This window comes from Limulus polyphemus, unplaced genomic scaffold, assembly GCF_000517525.1.
Source record: "Limulus polyphemus unplaced genomic scaffold, Limulus_polyphemus-2.1.2 Scaffold15, whole genome shotgun sequence".
In the NCBI taxonomy this organism is placed as follows: Eukaryota; Metazoa; Arthropoda; class Merostomata; order Xiphosura; family Limulidae; genus Limulus; species Limulus polyphemus.
Window position 1 is genome coordinate 1,416,291 of NW_013665625.1, and position 26,050 is coordinate 1,442,340.

The window sequence follows — 26,050 nt, forward strand, 5'->3', positions numbered from 1 at the left end:
CGGCTACTAGAATGGTGCCTGGGATGGAGGGGTTGTAATATAAGGAGAGGCTGAAATCTCATTGTTTTCTCTTGAAAAAAGAAGAGTTGGAGGGGGGGGGGAGATCTGATTGAGGTATTTAGCATTGTAAAGGGAATTGATAGTGTTGATGCATCATCATTTTTCATATTTAACAATGAGAATAGTAGGACTAGGGGACGCAAATATGAATTTTGGAAACGTAGGAGTCATCTTCAGTTAAGACAGTTTCATTTTTCTAACAGGGTGATTGGCCTTTGGAATGGGTTGCCTTCATATGTTGTAGAGGCAGTAAATTTAAGTGAGTTTAAGAAAAAGCTTGATAAGTATATGAATGATAAGGGCTGGCTTTAAGATTTTTAATTTTAATCTAGTGTAGAGGATGGAATAGCTGAGATGTACAAATAGGTCCCATATTGTCTCAAAATGTTATGTTATGATGGCAACTAATTCCTGGCTAACAAAGAGAAGTTACATTGATCCTGTGCATGTGCACACATGTTACCATATACAATAGTATATAACTGACCTTTAGTCTTTACAAAGTGACCTGTCTTGGCTAGTATTTTGTAAAATAGTCACAGTTCAGTTATAATAGATTATATATGTATATACATTATTACTACTTACAAACAAGTTCTTAAACTTATTTTTCTTAAAACATAGTAAATAAATAAGTGTAGTAAACAATTATATATATTCTAGTTACGAACTTTGTACTCATTTGCTGCTTGCCATAAGTTGCTAAGCTTATCAAATTTCACACATGGAGGATGTGAAAAAGTTTTTTGTTGTTGTTGTTTTATATATATACAATTTAAATAACCAAAAAATCATAAATAATGAAATTCATACAGTAACATGTCAAAATGGCTGAGAAAACCACTAGGTGGACAGAGTTTGTGATTGGTTATTCATGTTGTATCTAGAAGTAAGTGTATACAGGGGACCTTTTCCAAAAATGGAGTGGATTGGGGGGCCACTGTTTGATTCAGTACATGCCATATCTCAGCAAATCGAAAAGATGAGAGGCTCTTATTTTATATTCTAACTTGTCACTATTGGTAGTTTGAGTTCCTAATTCGTAAGAAACTATAGACTTTGTATTCTGACATCGAAAACATCTAATTTGAACCAGTGCTGCATTCAACATATCACATGACACACAAAAATTGATGTTTAGCTATGTTTTTTAATACTTATTTTAAATTAGGAAATTAACAAACATATATTACTAAAATTTGAATTATAATCTACAATTTGATACCAAACTTATTGACATAAATAGTTCTACAAAATTTTGAATGCAAATCAACAAACATGATGACATGGCCTTTGACACGTGACATGTCAAGAGAAACTGAGAGATCTTAACCTGTCTATATTAGTGAGTATATAAGATAACATTTTTATCCCCAGAATCATCTTAATAGCCCTCCTCTGAACCCTTTACAATAAACCAATCTCTTCTCTGCTAAGGAAATCAAAACTGTTTAGTGATCGAAGTGATACTTAACATGTGATTTATGTAGTTAATTATATTTTCTGATTTGTAATCAGTATGTATTAATACACTAAAATTCTATTAGCTTTATTAGCAGCAACGTAGCAGTGCCTTCATGGTTTGACAGGACTATCTCGTTACTAAGATTCTTCTTCCATTCATGTTATTGAATGGGTTCCCACTTGTATTAGATGTGTAATTTAAATTATAACTCAAATGCACTACCATTCACTTCACTGTAAAGGTCATTTGTAAAATATTTTTCTAACTTGGCAGTTTATCCATGTCATTCCATAGCATTTCAACATCCTAAATACAGCTAGAAATACCAGTTTGATATCATTATTAAACATTACTAATTATGAACATTTGCCCCCTATAAATTGATATGCGAGTTGGAAAATTTTTGAAGTAAGAAATTTCTAAAATAGTAGTTATTCAGTGACTGTATTGTGACTGTTAGTGATTTAAACTAATTATACTTGTTTGGAAAATTTCATAGATAGTTACTGGAACATATGTTTTTGGGGAATGTCCTATTTTTGAGGTTTTATAAATCCTTTTATGCAACAGGTAAATCTTGGCTTCCTATTGTGGTTGAAATCCAGCTGCTAATCTGCAACAGCTTAATCTTGGCTTCCTGTTGTGATTGAAATCCAGCTACTAATCTGCAAGATACAGAAATAAAATTCCTGAAAATCTCTTCTGTTAAAATTTAATATATTATAGGTTGAAAGTTACTGAAACTGTTTAGTTGCTTTTCTATTAAAATTTACTTTTTGTTGCTCTTTGCCAAAAGGATTGAAAGTACAGAATGCCTGCCCTACAGACATCTTTACCACCCTACTAGAGTGAAACTTAACCAACTTATATTTTGTTTTCATATTTTAATTTAGGCAGGCTTAGTATGGAGGCTTCTAATATTTCCAAAATATCATCTTTTTTAACTGAAATCATTGTAGAGTTGTAGCAAGCTTTATCATTTTAAACTTAGTCTTTAAATCATTTTTTTTATTTCTCACATTTTGGAAGCTTCAAAACAGTTATACATATGTGAACTGTGAATTTGAGAAGCTACATAGGAAAGTTTAGAAAATGGATTGTTTTATGCCCATTATAAGGATAAGTTGGAATGTTTCAAAAAGAAATGATTAATTAAAATCTATCTAGATGAGTATGGATGATTTTTTTTCTTCATAAATTTGTAGTTGATCCATAAAGCTGTTAATTGATCACTTGCTCGTTCCAGGTTTATTTTTAGAATCCTGGATTGTTTGTGTTTTACTGAAGAGTGGTGGAAAAATAACACTAATGTCTAAACCATCTATTGTGATCAGAAACTGTTGCAAGAATAAGTAAGTAAATTTCAATGTAATCAATAAGAGCACATTTTGTAACCTAACAATCCCAACATGGGTGTAACGTTTGAAATATTAGAACTATGTAGGTCTTCAGTGTAGTAAGCTTCTGTGATTGTTAGGCTTATTATAATTTTCAGTCATCTGGGCTTTTGCATTCTTCCTGTATAGAGTAGAGATCAAGCCTTGGATGAAGAAAATCAGTTTGAAGTCAGGAACATATCTTAATTGTGAATCCATTAGTCATTTCATGTGATTTGGCTGAACACAAATTATGAAACAGGGAAGCTCTATAGTATTCAACTAACATCATTGTATGTAACATCGTGAAGGTTGGAAGCTAGTTCCATGAAAGTATTAGCTCTCTCCCTACTACACTTGGTTGTGAATATTACTGAAAGGTATTCAGTATACAAAACACTCGCACTGAATTTGGACAACATAAATTTGTTGTTTGTCCATGAAGCTATTGTTTTATCACTTGTTCAAAGTTTTGTATTTTTAGAATCCTGACATGTTCTATTGTTCTACTGAACAGTGAAAAAAGTTCCTATGCACAGTAGACCATATACTTCAAGATGGGGACTTGGGTAATGCATTAGAGAAGTTGTGGATGGAGCGTGGAGAATAAATAGCTGGCAGCTCTGATTATGAAAACAAGTAGAACCAAGGCTACTAAAAGTGGAAATTGGTGAGAATAAAGGCAATGTAGATAGTGACTTAAAGTGACATGAAAGATAGAAAGAGAGAAAAGTGATTCAGTGACTTGTGAATATTGATTAATGGTTTAAGCTACATTTTATTGCAATTGTTAAACACTAAAAAGTGCAAGGGCTAGCCATTTGGGCTAGTTACCATAATAGATCATTAGCCCAGGACTAGTCAGACAAATTTTTTGCTAATGAAACTATACAGAAGATCTTTCTTTCAAGACTTGTAAACTACAAACGTACATGCAAAACCAATAAATACTCAAAAAGCCAAGTATTATAAATAATTACTAAACAGTTATGAATTGGATTAAATATTTTAAGGATTACATTCATATATCCAAAGATGCTTGAATTGGTATGATTCTGCAAATGTAGTTTTTAAAACAACAAATATAATGGTGTGCCAATGTCAATCCTCAGAGAAAGGAGGGAATTTTCTGATTGCCTGTTAAATTGCTTCTTTTTCTGCTTTTGGAAAGAAATAGTTTGAGAAATTAATATTACCATGAAAAAGGAATAAATGAAATGTGCAAGTATATAAAAAAAATAAAAAAAATGGATATTTAATTATCCATCACTATCCTCATTGGACTAGTCTTACACTGGCAGTTAGTCTTAATGCACTTTTTACTTATTTTGGGCTACTGAGCCAGCATTAATGTGAAGCCCTAGAGTAATTCATGTAACTTCTATTTGCCAATTATGGGTGACTGAAAATGAAAAGTTTGTGGGATTGTTTTAATAAAGTGAATTACAAATTGTGTAGCATATTAATTTTCACCTGGTGGCAAAGGGAAAACATGGACATTGTGTTGAAATTAGTGATATACTATACTGCTTCTGCACTCCAAGTTAAAATGCACCATTAATGAGCTAGCCCTTCTAACACCAGAATTAGAATAATCAGAAGAACATTTGGTTATTACACTACTCACTAGTTCTCTTATTTAGTGATGTCTTTTTGGCTAAACTGAAAGTTTTAACTTTTGACAACCTCAAAACCTAATTTAGATGTTTATATAAAAGTCTCTTACATTGTTATAAGAGGGACTTGAGACTATGATGAGCAATACATAATATGAAACAGCCATTTTTTTTTCTCAGGTCCATCCCTACACACTAAGCACTATCTGAGATAATTTCATTAATAGTAGTTTAGATTGATAATTCATTTTGTGGTTGTGCTTTATTAGTACAAATAGTTAGTTGGTTATCAAATAAAATAATTTTGTTTATTGCATACCATAACTAATTGGATGACCATTAACGTCTCGGTCTTTTCTTTGTACTGGTTGAGAATAGTTTGTTGTTTGAGGACACAAATTCAGTATTAGATCTAGTACACTATAAAGTTTGTTACAAGCAAGATTAATTTTCAGTTGACTGTGCAATGCATTGTAGAATCTGAAGACAACTTATCATGCCAGGCTAACACTGCTGCCTTCATATGTCTATTTAAAATGCCCAGTGATAACATTCAAAAACTGTTTCATTCACTTACTGTAGCAAATAACTTTGATCAAAACAAGTTATCTAGTAATTAATATAACTAACTTAATATACTGGTCTAACTAGGGTTATGCAGTGTTACAGAACAAAAGCTTAGAATGCATTCATTGGTTGGATTCTCTCTTGCAATTATTTTTAGCTGTAATCTCAATATTATGAGGTTTGGTCAGTTAATAATACAAAATAACTTTTCAATAATAAAATTTTTAAAAATAATAATATTTGAAACATTTTACTAATATCGTTAATGAAACTAACTTTAAAGAAAGAATAAATATATCTTAAACTTTTAACTGGTTATTTGCTTCACGCACTATCATAAATTCCCTGTCTTTTGAAAAGTAGATCAGAATACATGCAAAACTATAATTCTCCTTAACAGATAGCCCTTGTGTAGCTTTGTGTGAAATTCAAGACAAACCAAACCCAAAGAGTTAATATAAGTTGATCTGCGTGTCATGTTTCACATGACATTTGAGTTGGTGAAACTTTAGGTGTTTAACTTTACTTAAGGCTAAGCTGAGAACTTCATAGTTCTTACATTTTAGTTACTTTTGTTTATAATATACAAAAATACCTAAAGGATTAGAAGTACTCACGTGTACTCACTCCATTTGCAGTCGAGTAAAAACTTGGAAATTGTTCTCGAAGCCACATTCAGTCACTAGAACAGAGTGTCCTCAAACTAATTTTAATTGACTTTCTATGAAAGCTATAAGTAGGCTAAAAAAAAATGTTATTGTTCAGAGTGTCAAATCTGATCAGTACAAACCAAGCAATTCTCCTTGAATAATCTGCTCTATTGGTTATTATTATGGCCATCAGCCATGTAAAGCTTAATAAACAATCTTGAAAGTTAGAGAGAGGGAAAATGTGCTTCTGTGTTGGGTTTGACAAAGTTATTGGTATTTCAACAGATCAAGAATGAAGAGGTTCATGTTTTATATTCTTGCTTGTAATTATATATAATTCAGGTTTCTAATTAGTTGGAAACTGCAGCAGCCTAATTTGGAGGTTGGAAGACTGAAATGGAGAAATTGGAGCTCAGATGTATCACGTAACACAAATTAACATTTTTTAATTATTTCATTTTGAAATTAAGAACTTAAAACTTGGATGATATAAATATTGAATGTAATACTGAAAGTTCATGAGCACATTAACCCAGATGTACAGAGTAAAACAGTTCCAAATTTGAGATAGATCACAACATGTTACCAGTTAATTATAAAGCCAGGTAGAAAGGTGATATAGAAAGCTCCGAAAACTTTAAGATATAAACTGAAGAAGTATGTGCAATAAATAGTAATGTGATGATTAAAAATATCAACTTTTAAAAGCAATAAATCACACTGATAGTAACAAGAACTATTGAATATACCGCAAAAAGCAATAAATGTAGTTTAAAATATCGTAGGAGAAATCTTGTTTATGAAAAATGAGTTTGAGCTCTGTTCATACAATCTTGTAATGTTGAACAAATTCTGTTTTATATAATGAACTGTAAGTAGCAAATATAGGAGAATATGTTTAGGATAGTTATATTAGTATATAGTTTATAACTTCAAAATTGGAAGTTTTTGTTTTATTGAATTTTTAGGCTTGAATGTTTGGTTAATGATACTTGTATCTAAATCCAAGTTATTTGTAGTGAAAGAGCTTTTCGTCCAGAATGAGATCTCGTGGATAAATGTTTGGCAGTGTTGAGAAAACCTTGATTATTTAGTGAAAGATTATCCTAATATCTACAAGTGTGACTAATGTGCACAAGTTTAATTTTTTTATGAAGATTTGTTACGAATGAAAATACTTTCATGAATACATATAAATGTGCAACTAACCGAAGTTACCACCGATAAATATTTCTGTTCCTTCAGATATGTTGGCTATATTGTACAAATGTTCTGAAGTAAAAAATATATAGCTTTTTAAGAACATGTTTCTTGTGACACCTTGATTTTTAAGTAACATTATCATAGAAAATCTGTATTTACTAACACACAGCTTTAATTTTCAGAGTTCTTAAATGGTCTTAATTGATGATAGAACAATTTTATCAGTGGGGTAACTAGAGTAAGAATTACCAAGTATTTTGTTTATGCTTTCAATTAAATTGTACTGATGACAATGAACAGCACATACAATACAAAACATAATTAAGGAATTAAATGTTTATCTTAAATAAAATAAATCAAACTTGTTTGTGTTATTGCTATTCTATGTTGGTTATTAATTGACTGTTTTTATATAACTTAGTATCTGCAGTAGGTTTTAACCTATGATGTTCCATTATGAGAATATGAACAATTTGCCTGACGATTAAGTTGTAATTTCTGACAAAACTATCAAATATCCATTTTCAAAGGTTCAAGTATTGTTAAAACAATTTTGACTATGCAATGCAAATACACAAGTCACAGTAAAATCTTGATAGAAAAACATGTATCAGAATCATTTTGTCACTATTTAGTATTTGTAGGAAGTGTGATGCCTCAACATATCAATTTTAGCAAGGGTATGTGAATAATTGCACACTCAGATCATCACTATGTGTTCAGCTTAGGGATTTAGCATTTCTAAGACAGAGAGAGATATCACTTGTATTTAATGGTGTTGGAAGACAAAGGATGAATCAGCTAAGGGATCTATAACAATCTAAAAAGACCAGCAAAGTCATATCCCAGCCATGGTAAGCAAATTGTGGCATCTTGTAACAGATGAGAATCCACTAACACATACTCCCATGTTCATAAGTTGCTTCCATGATTTATCTATTCAACTGTTACATACATCAAGCAGATGACAACTGGTATTCATGCTATTTCATACAAAGACATTTACGTTGCTAAATGCATTGCCTACATATTTCTATGCAGTTGGACTGTTGAAATGATTGCTGAGAAGCTGTCATCCTTGTACAACAGATGGCTTATGGAAAGCAGTTGGAAGAAAGGGTGTTCTTTGGATATAAAATCCTAACAACAAAGCATTTTACAATGAAAACTATACTCTAGAACTATTGTTCAGGTACATGGTCATCAGGGAGCATAACCTGAGGTGGCAGCATGGACAATTAGAATGTGGTGACACTCCATCTTTATAGTGTAAGGCACTCAAGCTCAGTATTCCTTATAATTTTGAGTATAGTCCCAGGTAGTAAATAGGTGTCTAACATTGAAGTTCTTTGCTACTAGTGATATTGTTTGATTTTGACACATTACATTTTCAAAAAATTCACAACTTAAAGAAAATTTTGGAAATTAACATGTCTCGTGGTCAGTTAAAATGAAGGTGAGCAATGAAAATTACTTGTACTTGTTCATTGATATTACACTTGTGTTATGAATAATTATATGCAAAGCAAGCTTGTAAAAGTTTTATATATAACCATTTTAAATTATCTAAAAGTTTTGATTACTTTTTAATATGTTTCCTTTTTGTTGTTGTTGCAGATTATCTTTAAATTTCATCATTTGAGTGGAGTTTTCATAGACCCTCATCACTGTGAAGTGACTATTAACTGTATTTAGAAAAACAAAAAAAAATAACTTTGAGGTCTTTGTGCCTTTTTGGACTGTTTTTATAAATCAGCCATGGCATCTGTTAAAGCAGATACTTTGAACTCTGCTAATCACAACACTGCATGTCTCTCTAACAACAGTGTGGATAATACTATGAGGCAAAATACCACAATATCAAGGTTAGTCATGTTATATTACAAAAGTATTGTATACCATTGCAGCATAGTGTATTACATGATTAGTTGGATTGCATAGTTAAAAATATTACAGTTAAAAGGTATTTTAGAATTTGTCTTAAGACAAAATGTGGAAAAACTTTCTGAATTTTTCAGTTAATATATAGTTGTATACTTCTGTGTTAGATCTGTCAATGTAGGTAAATTTTAATTACTTATTCAAACATCTGTATATTCATTTTGTAGCTATTAGAAACGTATTAGTGTTTAATAAATTATTTGGATTTCTTCACTAACTATCCTGGGTTTGAATCTCTACCTTTCATGATGTCAAAACTGCTATGTTCCTTTGGACAATAGCTCTGAAAGTTCAATAATATGTAGCTGAAATTACTTACCAGTTCTAAATATATTTTTGACCTAACTTAATTACTTCCATTCAATTCTTGTCTTACAACTAAGTTTGTAAATTGGTAGACCCATGCTAATAAGCTTTGTTTTCTATAACTACTAAAAAAAGCATAATAGAAATAAAATGTTCTTTAAACATTGAATAAAAGTTGAACTTTGAAATTAATACATTCCTCCATACCATTTTCAGATACTTCTGTACAAATTTTAGATCAATTTTAAACTCAACTTGCTTTTGTATATAATCTTGGTTTTAAACCAGTCTTGCTGATATCAGTAAGTAATGAGTCAAGGCTCTCTCTCTTTGCATATAAGGCTTTACAAATTGTTTTTAATTTATATAATTTAAATATGATTAAGTTGCCAAAATAATTAACTTCAGAAACTGTTTAAAAATGTTCAAGTTCTAAATTTTCCTAGTTTTTCTCTGAGATAGTGTTCCAAGTTTTAAAGAAAAACAAGCTTATTTACCAAAACATAGATGTAAAGATTGTAAAGAAAAACAATTTATGTTTATTCACAACTGCAAGTAACTACTTGCCTGTGGCATAATATTTGTGAGCTGAGTCATTTTCCATTAACCCGATCACTGCCAGGTACTAACTTTCTTCGTTACAATAATAAAACTAGTGGATAAAATTACTTGAAACTTCATAAGAACTGTCATAAATGCACATAGTTTAAGAAACATAATGCTTGTTACTTTTGATAAATTTAGTTTTTTTTTGCATTATGATCTTTAATATCCTGGAAAATTATATTAGGAAGTGGTATTTATAAGATATGATTATGATATTTATATTTGTTCCAGAGTTGAACTTCTTACTTTTTATGTTTTAGTACATTATTTTAAAATCTCTAAACTTTTTATTGTCCATAAAATCCAAATTTTGTCTATTTTTAATATTTTAATAATCATGTACTCTCTTTACAGTTTTGAAGTAATATACAAGACCAAAAATAATATTTCTAAGTAAACCTAAACAATAAACAAGTATTTTTTTATTTTTAACTAGGATTACACATTATATATCTTCATTTAAAAAAAAAATCATTTAATTTTGTTTCTTTGAACTTTCAAACAAGTTTATTTCAACACATGTCCTTATATATTGTTTCCTATACAGACAGAAACCAATTGCCACTACTTGTGAATGTATGTAATAGCTTACAGTACAGGTGGTTTGAATAACACTGCCTGACCGAAGTTACATGATAAATCCTGTTACAAGAGACTACCAAATGATAGACACCATAAATTACAAAGAAAATCATCTTAAGTACTTAAGGTTACTCCTGGTCGCATTCCTCTCATTATAGGCAAGATTTATATTGGAATTCGAAACTTAAGCTCTTCAGTGTATTGACACCCTAACTTTGAGAATGTATTATTGAGACAAATGTGTTTATTCCATTTCACAACCAACATATGGGTTTTATTGTTGCCACTTGTACACCGAGTTTTAAATCCTTTGCAAAATATCAGAATAAGCTTTTTATATATCAGTTACTATTTTAATTATAAAGCACCACAAGAGTGTGATTCTTACTACAAAGTAAAGATAGTAAGAAGGAAAAATATAAAATTCCTATATGGTACTAGTAGTATGTACAAATCACACAAGTTATCATTCTAAATACTGAATCATATTTTTATTATGAACTAAATATAAAATTATGCTAAATTATTGAATTTAAAACTGCTAATTTAAATGCAAAAGAATATAAAAATCACTCTTTCAGTTCAAAGTGCTAACCCTAATTCACGACCATGCACTCGCCACTTGATACATCTTAACCTTAACATTTCTTTCCTAAAAATATATCTATTTTGAGTAAATTTTTCCATATAATGATTGATATAAATAGATATACAATATAGCATGATTTAACATAAGTCGCATACATCTCTCAAATGACATATTACACAGTTTACTGAACAGATAATTGTCATTTTTTCTGATAGTACCAGTTTTGTTCCCACAGGAAGCATTACAAACTTGGATGAATTTGTAATGGCTCTTGTCACATAGTTAGAAAGCCAGAAAAATTGTGCTAATTATGGGACATTGTCTGATTTTTTTTCATGTTTTTTATTCTATGTTCTTTGGTGTTTTATGTAATTAAATAAAAAATTTAGTGCATTACTACCAAATGTATTTTAAAAAAAAACTAAATAAAAGTAGTAGTGTTAAATGTCATTAACAGTTGACAGCAAAAACAAAAAAGAAATGCCTAGATAAGTACCTTATTTCTTGATTTTCGTGTGTATTCTTTATTTATTATTAGGTAAGTAACTAACATATAAAAATAGGAATCTCTTTAGGTTAGATTAAGTGAAATATAATAAAAAAAAAAGTTTTGTGAGGCATTCTTGAGCAGATCAGGGTAGCTTGTGGGTAATGTAATTCAATAACGTAACATGAGCCCCATGTGACTTGCAACTTATAATGGTGTGAATAGTAGTTACACATGGTTCAAAGGGCAATAAAATTTATGTATAAATAGATGTATACTGTTATGAGTTTAACCCTTTGACTGTGACCTACTTCATTGTTAGTAGGTATGCAACTCTCATAAAAGTTCTTAACAAAAATTAAACCAATGGATGAAATTCTTATAAATTTCAGATGAAAAGCCCTATAAGTATGTAGTTTTTGAAAAATAATTTTTAATTTTGATTTTTTAACATGCAAAATGATTTTTATTTTGAGATTAAAAATACTTTTATGCATCACTAAATTTTCAAATTTCACGTGTGAAATCCTTATGTCCAGATAGTTATCAAACATCTCTTGTGAAAAAATGTTATATTTTATCAGTTATTTTCACTATATAGGTTTGGTCCATTTGACTGATCTTGTAACCACTGTAAAAAATTATGAAATAAATATAAATTATGCCTCTTTCAATCTAGAATGACTACAAATTATAACACAAACATAAATTTAGGGGTTTTTTAGACACTATGCAAATGAAATCTGAGATTTTTGAGATGAAGAAAACTATTTTTAACCTTCACATGAAAATCACTTTGCACTCTGACTACTCAAAAAAAAATTTCATGGACAAATCTTTTTGTAGCTTATTAAAAATACTTCACTGATTTTTGTATGTGTAAAAACTTGTAATGTTTACTGAAACCCTGCTAAATTTTAAAGATATACGTACTATATTAAAAATTATTGGTATCAAAACTATAATGACTTTAAATGAGTACAAATTGGTCATGTGATTCGATCAATCTGACCAAGCCCATGTCGAGAGAGAGAGAGTTAAACCTGTAACAACCAGTGAACACCTTTCAGATGTAGAGTTGCATACGTATTTATCACATTTCAGAACTTAGTAAAAAGAAATTGAAATAGAATTATTATTTTTACTTAAATATTTTAGAATTCATATTTTGTCATTTTGTAACATTTAGTTTAGGTAATTCATGAAGAAAAATGAATTTTCAAACTTGCATTTCTGCATAGTTTCAAGGAAACTCCCTATCATCCCATTAAAATAATTTTGTTTTTAATATGATTTTTCCTTTTCTCTGGTTTTACTAATACAACATATTGCACCCTTTTATGACCTCGCAGCATGTGAACAGGAAAAACTACTAAAGTAAAGTGAATAAAGTGGTGTAAAATGGAATTTATAGCTTGTAAGAAAGTGATTAGATGTAGCTCCTGCAGAGAACAACAGAATTTAATGAGAAGTTTAAGACTTTGGAACAAATAACAGATCTGTGAAGTTTTTGTAGTTTCTCTAGATCTTCTTTTCTTTCCAGATGTTTTCCTGTTAAATTATGTTTGAAAAGCATGGAAATTCTATGTCAGTTCATCAATTAGGTTTAGAGAGTAATAATGGATGACAGCAAAATATTTCTAAACAGTCTCAACAAAATATTAGAAATTCCACACATAAAAAAAAGAAAAAGAAAAAATTTAAATCCAAACTAAATAATATTTAACATTTTACAAAGTTAATGCAATTTAGATAAGTTAGGATAATAGTCAGTAGATGTCTATTATCAACCACACGAATCCCTATCTAGAGATAATATTAATTTTGAACTGAATATTACTGCCACTCATATAAGAACTCCAATACAAAAATAAAAAATCTAGACTGCCCCTCACCCCTTGTTACTAGATCTTGAGGTGGCTGAAGTAAAAGAAATAGTAGTACAGGCAATAAAGCAATCAAATACATTTGATCAGCCTGAAGCAGTGTACAAAAAAAGTGCATTTAAAACATGCTTTTGATTCATTTATCCTAGGGCATTGAGAAAATTATATAAAGCAGCCCTAGGCCTTAATTTTTGAAGGCACTATTTCAGAAAAAATTAAAAGATGCTTAATTTGGGTAGAAAGTGGTGTATTTAGGCTGCAAATGCCTGGATTGATAAAGTATACAGTACACTGCTAACAGCCTATCTGCTAGCAAAACTGTACTGTAAAGACTGGATGGTGTGAGTCTAACTGGCTGGCCCGTGTTACCTGCCTTGGCAACTAGTCAAACACTTAGAAGCTGTGGCCTTCTATCCCCCTCTTCTTTTCCTGACACTTAGCCTGGGTATGCCATGCAGCTCAAATTGGTATCACAAAACCAGCAAGAAAACAACAAATGAGAATCTTATTAATCACAATTATTATTATTAGCCTTCTGTATCATTGATGCATAATTACTCAACAGTAGTAAATGTGCAAATTTTCCTTCTGATATGTGTATTAATATTTGTTTTTGTAGTTCCTTTTAATTGTATTAGCAGAACTGTAATACTAATACTCAATTTATTTTGCTTGCATTAATGTCATATGATGTAAAGAGGAATTTACAATTAATATTGTAGTTTTATAAGTAACACTGAATATAAACATCACTAATGTCATCTGTTTTTTGCATCTGTGTAGAAGTCATGTTTGAAAAATTGCTAGCTAGTAAAGATCACATAAGGCACACACACACAATTTCTATTGCACTAAATACTGTAGATTTTATTAATAAATCTTTTGTTTATCATGTTTTATTAAACTCTTTCAGCGTGGGCTCTGTTCCTGGGGCTGAACTCGTAACCATTTTGTGCTTTTTATAGTTTTGTGAACATTTCTTTATCTACTGTTGTATAACAATGTACTCTAATTTTTTTCAATCCATATGAGGAATGAATTTTGCAATGTGCAGTACCAGTTTGTTTGTTTTTTAGGGGTGTGGTGGGGGTATTTTTAGACCATCGACCCTATTGGATCTTTAGGTTACTTTGCAATGCTACCAGTTGGTTATTTGGCCTGTCAACTGCCAGGGTCACTAAGGCTGCCAACGTGTTGAGACTCCTCACCATAATTGAGGATGTGCACGGTACTTGATTGGTTGTTGTGCAGCCACGCAGCTTTGAGGGAACACTGCTATATAGGGGTAGTTGTTAATATTTTATTAGCATTGGATAAACCTGAGGGAATTGTTCCAGATAACTTCACTACAAAAATGTGTATAAGATAGCCAAGTTATTGGTTAATTGTTTGTCAGTAATCATATTTTTCTCCCAATTACTGCTATAATTCAGTTGATTTGATACAGCCCTTGATAGTCATGAAAAAATAGCTTTCCAAACCTAGAAAATCTTATCTTCATTGCAGTTTTAGAAAGACATAAGAATCAGATTTTGTTTTACACTGTAGCATCGGAATTGAAGATGTTCTCTTGCAGAAGCTTGTGTATTCTGTTATTATCACAGTTTAAAAATTTTGACAATCATCTATCAATCCTGCATATAGTATTTTCCTAACCCCTTTTGACTTCAATATCTTTGGTCCTCTCTCTAATTCTGTAACACCTGGCTGGGTGCACCCTGCCCTGAGACCAAAATTTAAAAAAATTATAATGTGAATTTATTGTTTGACATTTTTTCTGATACTTCAGAGTTTAAATTTATTCAATTAAAAAATAATTTTATGGATGTTATTTCTAAATTTCAAACAATGCTTTTGGGTTGATTTCAGTTGGTTCTGATTAAAAACATCAGTAATTGTGAATTTCTGAATTTTCTTTTCTAAGCATAATATGATACTTATTCCCATAAAAAGGAAGTCAAAATATTTTTGATCAAAAGAATACTAATTTGGACCTTTTAACTTCAATACAAGTGTAGTTTTATTGATTTTAACCAATCAATGTTTCTCAGCCTTGGTTGTCATGGCTTTAAATAAGTTATCAATCTCTCCTTTGATATAATGCTAGTGATGTAAGTGTGTAACAAGAGCTTTCTCCGTTCTTTTGAACAGTGTAAATCAAAGTAGCTTTCACTAAAGAATTGCTTAGGTATCAGAACAAATTGATAAAAGCTTAGCTTGGGGATATGCTGGGTAACAAATGTTTATGAACAATTTTTGCCACAATTACAGTTCTGATTTTAAGTTTGTGAAAAGCTTGTTTTATCATTTTATTCTTCATTTAAATTGATATTGTAGTATGATACTAAGGAAGTGTTTTTATGGGACAAGATTAAATTGAAAATTTAGGCTTATGGTAGTCAGATTATTTTGCACTTGACTGTATCAAGTTTAATTTTTTTGACAAAACCAACGTTTATTAGGCAATGTTTGCATTAGGTCTTATTGGCCTAACTGAGTTCTTGAATTGGAAAATAAAATAAAAGATTTGTGAAAGAAAAAATATATGAATGAATATAAAACAGGTTTAAAACTTATAAATATGGTAAATGAATATAGTGTTGTGATTACCTCCAGTTTTTTCATTATCCTCCATTTCTGAGAAAAATTCTAACTTAGAATGCTAATCTTCTTATCATTAAGCCAAGAAAACCATCTCTTAACCAGAAGATGAGTGCACTGCCACCACATTTTTAATTGTGAAAATAGAACAGTACATGAACCTTGATCATTGAATATTGGATGGAGTAAAACCGTAAACATAGTCCATTTATTTATTCTTGGACAGTGTAGCTGGGCCAAGAACATTGACCTAATAATAATAGTACCAATGAATAACATTTTTCCATGCTACACTTTTCCAATAATGTAGTTAGTAAGTAGCAATAAAGTGCTGCTATTACTAATATTAGCAGAAATGCTGGCCAATGAGCAGCTGTTTTTACTAGTAATTACTGATCATAGTACTCATACATCATTAAAAGGGGGTGGGAAGAGATTTGTGCTGTGGTACCATTTATTGAAAAACCTTTTTTAAAAAAAAAAAATCCATTTTTATAGTAGTATGTTTACAAATTACTTGAATAAAGATATAATCAAATCCTCAGGTACAGTCCTAGTGAAAGTTGTATTCTTGTTTTGAGGAGAGTACTTATTTAAAATTGTGTTCTGGGATAAAGAAATGCACATAATGTAGTTATTTTTCTAATTGTCTGAATCTTGAATACCCAAAGTGTGAATTTTTTTTTTTTTTATGGATTTATGTTAATGATGCCATTGAATAGATGGCACCATCTTGTATTTATTTCAGACACTGACAGGTACATAGATATACATGTATATATCTATATATACACTTGCTCCTAAGGTTATGTTATTGTATTGATCTTTATTTGTGTCTTGTTTAGTTTGTCTTAGTGTTATAGACTAGTCTTTACTGTCTATAATTTGGTGGTATTGTATAATCTGTCCTACATACAACTTCAGTTGTGAAGTGGTACTGCAAAATTAGAAGTTTTATTAAAATATTGGTATATAAATTCATACTACATTACTTGTTGATCTTAAATACGGAGTCATTGCTCTCCCACTGGTTGCATTGAACTTCATTTAAACTCCAATATATAAAGCACTTGCGTGAGTATTTGAGAACTAAAGAATTTCACACCCTGATTTGATCTTGTGGCTACCAACCAATGTTTTGATGAGTAATGTTAAAATGTTTCAATCTGTTGACACCAGTACCTGATTCATTTTGAATGATTACTGTTTGTGGGACTTGGTGATTTTTAATTGGTACCATGCCAGTGTTTAACTTTTTACCAAGTAGTTGTATTTATATATACAGTATGTGTGTGTGTGTGTGTGTGTGTGTGTGTGCGCAATAAATGGACATGATTTATATAGGTAAGTCCAAATTTTTGCTAAGAGATGATTTCTTGGATAGCTCAGCTCCATATTATAATTATTTAAAGGTTACTGTTTTGAAAATGATCACAAACTAATATAAATGGAAGTTTTTATTACAAAAGTGTGATTATGTTAAACGTGTGAAATATGACATTTGAAATAATTTTTGACAAAATACCCAACAGCTAAAGTGTTAAATTTCTGGCTGAAACAACATGTGTTGTTCTGAAGTCATCTTTCATAAGTTATATTCAGATTAGTAGAAACACTTAAAAATACAAATAAAAGCAGTTATGGTTGGGGGGGCAGTAGAGTTGAAATTTTACAGATTGTATAGTTTGTTGGGTTTTTCAAAATGATCTAACTTGTTATTGTAATATTTTAAACAGAAGTAAGTATCTTATTTTAACATTTCTTTCAGAGACATAATATCTGATGACATTGGGTGGAAAGCCAAACTCAATATTCCTCAAAAAGACAATCGGAAAAAGACAGCGGTAAAAAGAAACATAATATTACTGATAAATTTATCACATTTTAGAACCTACTAGATACAGCCATAACTGAAATATTAACTTCTGTTTGTTGTTTAAATAAAAATGGAAAAAGCTATTATTTTGTTATACTACTGTTTTTATGACAACCCATATTTTCTGACTAAAACAGTTTTAGAGCTTGGCTGTGTGGTACGTATGAAGAATAAATGTCAACTTGGAAACCTAAAAGGCTGCATTTCTTAATAATGAAACCGTTTGATAAATTTTTGGAACTGGTTTTTTCTAAGTACTTTATTTTTTGTATATTATTCATGCCTTTTTCAATATGTTTTGTTATGATTACCATGTCTGTCAATTGCAAATACAACATTTTTGTATGTTGTTTATTGGTGGTTAGTTGAACACAAAGTGAATCATCGTGAAACTAATTTATTGTTATAGTGTAGTTATGCTTAGCTAGCTAATAGATCAGTAGCCTAATTGACTTCAGGGAAATTAATGGTGGTTGCAAAAACTATTTTAGAACTAAACTAGTCTCACACTTGAAATGGGGGGTTTTACTAAATGCTTAATTGGCAGAACTGAGCTTTCTTGGTGGCAATTTGTAACTATAACCTAATTTGTTGTTCCACATTTACTTGAGTGTTAACCCTATCGCCCCATGTATCCTTTACTGAGCATGACACAAGGTTTTAGTGTCTTACATTCAAAATTTTAGTATACTACTTTCTTTGTTATACCAATTAGAATAGCATAAAATCTTAGCTAATAATACATACTTTAATAGTATACAAGTTTAAGTTCTTAAATCTACAAGGGAATATTTTTAAAAAATCCTTAATTTCCACTAGTGTGACCCATGTGACACACTTTGTGTTAGCATGTGATGAAATTAAACGTAAATTACTTCCTATAAAATTCTTATCGCTTAGACAAGCCATAATTTTTATAGTCTTCATAATTTTGTTTGGTTATAGAGCTATCAAATAGAAAATTAGACCCCCTCCTGCTACACCCACCTGTCGCATCCTCTTTCACAGTTCGTTGATAGTTCTCTCTTACATTTCATTGTATATTACCTATAACCAATAGAAAGTCAAGGTTTTAATGTATCAAATGATTTATTGTATAACATTATGTTCTGAACAGTTAGATGTCAATTTCACTCGGAGTGCCAACATTGTTCCCATGGGAAAGTTAACGACTAGCTTGGATGAATTTGTAACGACTTTTGTCGCATAATTAGAAAGCCAGGAAAATTTTGAGTTGAGGGAATTTGTTTACTTTTTGCATAATATTAGTCTATATTCTTTGGTGCATTATTTAATTAAATAAAAATTATGTGCATTACTATCATTAGTATAAAAAAAAAAAATTAGGGTTAACTCTCTTCAAAACCCAACAGCAAGAAAAAGAAAAGATTAGATAAGTACTTTGTTTCTTTTTTCTCATATTTATTCTTTATTTATTATTGTAAAAGTAACTAAAATCTAAAAATATGGATATTTAAGTTATTTAAGACTAGATTAGGTAAAATAAGTAATAATAATAATAATATAATTAAAATGCCTCGCATACATAAGCAGCTCGTGGGTAATGTAATTCGATGGTGTAATGTGAACTGCACATTTTCCGAGTGATTTACAACTTATAATGGTGCGTATAGTTAGACACGGTTCAAAGGGTCAATTAATTATAAATAGGTATATAATGTAGTTTCTTGTTACAATTTAAACTCATTCTAGAAAGAAAACAAGGTTAATTTAATATTTTTTTTTTGTGTGTGTGGGTGGTGGTGATGGTTACGAGGTCGGTCAAATTGACCAATCATGTTTTCAGATAGGGTAGAGAAAATAACAAACTATGAAGTTTTACTGAAAAAAAAATTTTTAAAGCATTCGAGATTTTTTTAGGGATTTACACAAAGGAAATTTGAGATGAGAAAGTATTTTATTTTAACATGAAAATTACTTTGCACAGAGACTAATGAAAACAAATACTCAATATATTCATGGACAAATCTATATTTTATTTTATTAAAATTACTTCACTAAAAAATACGACTTTTTATATGTGAAAGACTTGTAATATTAACTGAAAGACTGCCAAATTTCATGAAGATATACCCCACTATACTGAGTTATAAGTATTAAATCTATAAAGACTTGAAATGAGTACAAAAAGGTCACATGGTCTGTCAAATTGACCAAGCACATATTGAGAGCATTAATGTAGTTTTAATGTTTCACTCAGGTTTCATTGATAACATAACTCGGTTTTGCTACTGAATGCATTAATGAAACCTATTTTCTGAGAAGGATCTTTGTTAGTAATGCACTAATGTAATATTAACTTTTTAGTAAGATGTCCCCTTTTTCAGGATGTAACAGAAACAAAGGGAAATGAATTTGAAGACTTTTGTTTAAAAAGAGACTTACTCATGGGAATATTTGAAAAAGGTTGGGAAAAGCCATCACCTATTCAAGAAGCAAGTATACCCATTGCCCTTCTTGGTCGAGATATTCTTGCTCGTGCCAAAAATGGAACAGGCAAGACAGGTGCCTATATTATTCCTGTTCTTCAAAGAGTAGATACCAATCTTAACCACATACAAGGTAAGTTTTAGTGTGGTTTTATTTTGTTTTTTTTTCTCCCTCTCGCATCTAACTCTGACAAGTGTTTGGATTCATTGTACTTTTATGGTTTATTCCACTTCTTTGTGGATAAAATAGTTTGAAATGTAGCTTTTGCAAGTAAAATATATTTTTATGTGATGTTTATAGAAATTTACAACTTCAAAATTTCAAAAATAATTCAGTGTAATGTTTATATCAAGTGGCCTTGAATCACAATTACCTTACAATCCCAACCAAGCTACTTCAAAAGTAGAAAAATTCATTGTAGCACAGTATCACTACACTTAAGATTAGTTTGGCATTGTGTTATACTAAACTTATGTTAATAAAGACTGGCAATTTAATCAATTGCTACAGTTTTTGAAATTTATTAAGCTAAACAAATGCTGTAACATTAATTTATTTAACCCTTTAGTTAGAAGTAGATCAAAGTGTGCATGTCATGACACTTGAGTTACATGCAAAATTTATTTAACCTATTTTATCATTGTATATGAATAAAATTGGCACCAAAATATAGTTAATAGATCAAATTTTAATATTATATTAAAGTTGATAATTTTATAAAAAATATTTTAACATCCTCAGTCTCCACTAGTATAAAAATTAACATTTGTTCTCTACATCTTCTCTCTTCTCTAAATTTACCACACCTGAGAAGTACAGAATTTAACTTAAATTATTTAATGTAGTATAGATATTACCAAGGAAAGCATAATTTTTATAGCCTTCAATCTTGTTTGTTTACTGAGCCATAAACTACAAAATCATGCCTACTTGCCACACCCACATTTCACATTGTGTCTTTCACTAATTTCTAATACTTCTGAAATTTTATACAATATCATTTATAACCAACAGAAAGCCAAAGTTTTAATCTATCAAATGATGTATTATGTTATTTTCAGTACATAGTATGGTCTATTTTGCCCCCATTTTGGAATTTTTCTCAATGTTCACATCAACAAGCTTAGCTAAGTTATTAAAGGCTCTTATTGCATAGCTAGAAAGTCAGATAAATTATAATAGTTATAGGACATTGTTTGCTTTCAACATGTTATTATTCTGTGTTCTTAGGTGCATTATTGAATTAGTATAAAAAAACAAAGTAGAGTTAAGTGTCATCAACAGTTGACAACAAAAAAAAAGACTGGTAAATATTTTGTTTCATGTTTTTAATGTGTATTCTTTATTTATAATTGTAAAAGTAAATTGTAGAAATTAAACTTTTTGGGTTAGATTAGGTAAAATGAAGAATAGTAATCAGTTTTCATGAGGTATGCCAATGAGTAGCCCATACGTTATTTGTAATTTGATAGGATAACATGAGCTCTACATTTGCAAGTTTTATGTCAGGAATATTAATTTAAACATACAAAATTTAAGTATAAATAGATGTTTTCTGTTGGGAGTTTCAAGCTCTTTAGGATAAACAAATGAAGTTTCATGTTACAATTTGAAGTCACTATAAAAAAGGGCAATTTAGATATATATATTTTGTGTGTGTGGTTTTGAGATCGGTCAAATTGACCAACTTCGCATATAGTTAGGGTAGAGAAAATAATGCATAAAAATGTTTCAATGAGAAATAATATTTTATAATTATTTGGGAGGTCTTGGAGATTATGCAAATGAAATTTGAACATTTTCAGATAAGTTTTTAATCTTAAGATGAAAATCACTTTGCACTTGGAGCAGTTAACCCTGACCCCATATATTCACAGAACATTTTTAGTAGAAATTATTTATCGTATATTTTGTGTAAAAAATTTCATTAAGATACACCAAACATTAAGAGTTATAGTGTGGAAACTTTGATCACAAACTCAGTTAAATCAGCTGATCCCATTGTGAGAAGTTTAAATCCCCACTCCTTTCATCTAATTCTTCATCACAGATGCAATTATAAGTATATTGATGCAATTTGTAGTATGTACAGTGTAGTAAGATGTATTACAAAAAAAAAGAACAGTCAGCGTGTTAGTCAGTTTATTACTTCTGTTTGATACAATTCTAGGGTCATATTATAGCTTGTTATAGTACTTGTTTTTTTGTACTAAGAAGTATGGTGAAGTAATACCTAACTACCTAATTATAATCATTAGTTTTTGGCTGTAATCTTTGTAATGTTGTCCTACTTGACTCCTCACCTACACTGTAGTGTTTTAGTAATTTATCTTAGATTCCACATTTCTCTAAAGTTATGCTGTTGGAGCTTTTTAATGGGTCTTCATTGGTCAGAAGATGTTTTTAGGGAAGACTGTGTAAAGTTTATGCAGTTTTATTGCTGTTGCATTGTTCAGTGGACATTAAATCTTTGACAGTATTTGAAGTCATGCAACATTTAGTGTGTGTTCCATAAGTTATGGATTATTTCATTATCACTTTTAGTAAGAGTGTTGATTAAGATGTTTAACATATCTAATTCTTTTTTTATTCTACTTTTATTATTGATTGTTTTGCATTGTTAGCTTATATGTATTTGGGATGAACCTAAAGCTCCTAAACTTGATTTTGTTAGAGATTATTGGGATTATGGCTGAAAAATATTGTTAGCAGCAAGGATACTCAACTGATGAAACAATACATTATATTCTTAATAAGTAAGCATGTAGAAAAAGTATATTTAATTAGCTGTACTCGTCACCAGATTGATTTTAAGTTTAGATTTAAATACATAGCTTGTTCTGATTCTCATTTTTCGCACAGATGGGAGAGAGAGAGAGAATTAGGATATATTAAAATTTTAACACAATAATCTAATTTACCTTTGTTCTATAAAATAAACTTCATATCTTAATTTTATCCACATTACTGGTGCACTGCAGGTGTGAGTCCACTAATCGAAGCTCCAATAGCAATAACTTCCTGCTATCTTAAAAACAGTTAAAACATCTCCAGATTAAAATATATGCATTCACATTTACTGTATTTAAGATATCAGTAAAATTCTACTGCGTCAAAAATAACTAGTAGCAACATAATAGGATTTAGGAAACAAAAATCTACCAAATGAACATTAACTTGAAATAAATAATTCTAGTACTTTATCATCTTTAATTCTTCTTTCCTATTGGCATTGTCTTCTGTTATCCATTTAATGTTTTCTAACTTACTCCCACTTCTATAGAAACATACTGAAAATACTTGTATAAAATAAGCAGTTTATATAACAAATTGAATTTTAGATGTGTGTTTGTATGAGAGTGTGAGAGAGTGGATGTAATAGTATTTTGGGCCACAGCTGAACATATTTGTTACTTGAGGAGATGTCAGTGAATAAAAAACATCCTAAGTTACACACAAATTTTGGTTTTATTTTTAAATTTTGTTGATTTTTACATGCTTAAAAATGAATCAATATTTTATTAAGGTGTGTGAGTAGGTTTAAGAACATTTTGCATATGCAAAATTTTGCTGTTTTTATCTGCCAGTATTGGGTCTGATGTTATCAGATCTTTCATTTTTTGATATTGGATTTTTGTACAAGAGCTCCAAAGTATGAATTATCTGTACAGATAATTCATATTTCTGGAGCTCTTGTACAATATTCACTTCCAAAATGTTTTTATTTACAAGTTTCAATTTGTTTTCCTCAGCTTCAGTAAAGGTAATATAGCAGATTTTAGGACATTTGATACAGGATATGGGTGCAAGTTTTACTTCTAATGATGAAATATAACACTAACTCAAAACTATATCTCATTCAATTTGTGTGTTAAACATGTATGATTATATTGCAGACTTTAGAGATTTTTTTCCCAGCATGTTTCCCATGTTGAGGTGGTAGTGCATTTGGATGATGTAATTTCTGGCCAAATGTGCACTTCTTTTGGTTGTGTGCAAAACCACAAGATTAACTGTGTTTGTGTGTGTGTGTGTGTGTGTAGAATGTTTATTCAATTTATATATACAAAAATGAATATAGAATTTAAAATAAGTTGCCTAACTGAAAGCTGAAATATGTGATTCTTTTTTACTGTTGATATTATAAATTATAGTCTTAATACTAGTTTTTCTTTGTTTGGAATGCTACTTTAGACAATTTTATACATAAATGTTCCATGCTTAGAAGATAATTTTTTAGTTTGAAAACCAAGTTATAGAATACCCAAAATAAAGTATGGAAAAGATGTAAAGGTCATATTTATCATAAATATTTTATCTAATAACCTAAAATTGAAACCTGCTTTTCCAAAACATGTTAATCTTGTTTCAAGTAGAAAAGCTTAAGAAAAAGTTGAAACAATAGTTTTGTTCTATAATATAAAGATCTGGCTTTATTTGTCTTTACTGGAGATAATCACATACACCAGTTAACTGTTTGATTAACCAAGGCTTTTTTTTTTCTAGCTCTTGTAATAGTACCCACTCGGGAATTGGCTCTTCAAACCAGTCAAATATGTATAGAAGTATCAAAATACCTTGGAGCACGGGTGATGGTGACTACTGGTGGGACAAGTTTAAAAGATGATATCATGAGGATTTATGAAAATGGTGAGAAGCCTTTATTTTTTACTTTTAGTCCAAAAATCGTTGTGTATTTTTAATGTTTAAGTGTTCATATCATGATCCTTTGGAGAGGAAATTGTCAGTTACAAAGAAAAAAAAACAATTTCCTCATATTACAAGAGATTGGATACAAGTGTTTGAAGACTTTTGTTTTAGAAGTTTACATTAAAAATGTAATTTGTAACATGTGTTGAGTTATGATATAAACTTAAATTCTTCTTATTGTGGCAACTGAAAGCTGGCATTCCTGGTGAGTGAAGTTATGGTAAAGGTTATTTATGCATGTACATTGGGAATCAGTATCATAATGTATTCAAACAGTTTTTCTGTTTTTATCCACTCTTCAGATTGTTGAATACCTTTACAAAATGCTACCATGAATTCTTCACTGAAAAAAGTTACTAGTCAGTTACTTTTGAAGTTTTTTTTCATAGAAGCTGAAAATCTATACTATTATTCTGCTTGTTTGTATGTACGACCATTACGCTTTCTGACTGAGAACCTGCTGCATAAGCATGCGTAGTTAGAATGTTTCCCCAAGAAAAACTGCATATACGCATTATTCACTTGACGACAAACAGTGCCTGCGGCAGAGACCTGCAAAGCTCGGTGATCAAGTCGCTACAATTACTGTATGAAACAAGAAGTAACAACAAAAGGGGAATGTAAATATACTTTACTAACATTTTACTATTTTGTACAACAGAATATTAAAAACTTATCAAAGTTTATTAAATGTTTGATATTAGGTCGTAGAATAACCTTATAAGTTTATTTATCGATAGTATCATGTACAGTAAAGTTTAGTCCTAATTAAACTAAAGGAAAAAAAAAAAACTTAACACAGGTTAGTGTTAATTTATCTCTATCGAACATAGGCCTAACATAAGTTAAAGTATTATAATGTATAGCCTACATACAAGTGGATTTACACATTTTGTTGTCTATGATTACAATTCGTTTGTATAGTGCTAGAAATGTTATATTTAACCCTATTGGCACGGGTACCCTTTACTGCGCATGACACAAGGTTTGTCTTACATTCAAAATTTTGTTAAACTACTTTTTTTGTTTATATTATACCAATTAGAATAGCTTAAAATTTTAGCTAATAATCCATATT

The 26,050-nt window shown here is 30.0% G+C and overlaps 1 protein-coding gene across 3 annotated transcripts in view; it reads left to right on the forward strand.

Annotated features, from left to right (window-relative positions):
• LOC106457316 (putative ATP-dependent RNA helicase me31b) overlaps positions 1–26,050 on the forward strand; it is a 57,468-nt gene that overhangs the window by 3,710 nt on the left and 27,708 nt on the right. For 2 of the 3 annotated variants that reach the window (XM_022383305.1, XM_013916712.2), the window contains exons 2-6: positions 2,772–2,877; positions 8,555–8,802; positions 17,704–17,779; positions 20,160–20,394; positions 24,769–24,912. In XM_022383305.1, coding sequence (XP_022239013.1) covers positions 8,696–8,802; positions 17,704–17,779; positions 20,160–20,394; positions 24,769–24,912 — 562 coding nt within the window. In that variant the 5' untranslated portion in view covers positions 2,772–2,877; positions 8,555–8,695. Of the gene's footprint in view, positions 1–2,771; positions 2,878–8,554; positions 8,803–17,703; positions 17,780–20,159; positions 20,395–24,768; positions 24,913–26,050 lie in introns of those variants that run through there. The other variant, XM_022383311.1, reaches the window with a different exon arrangement.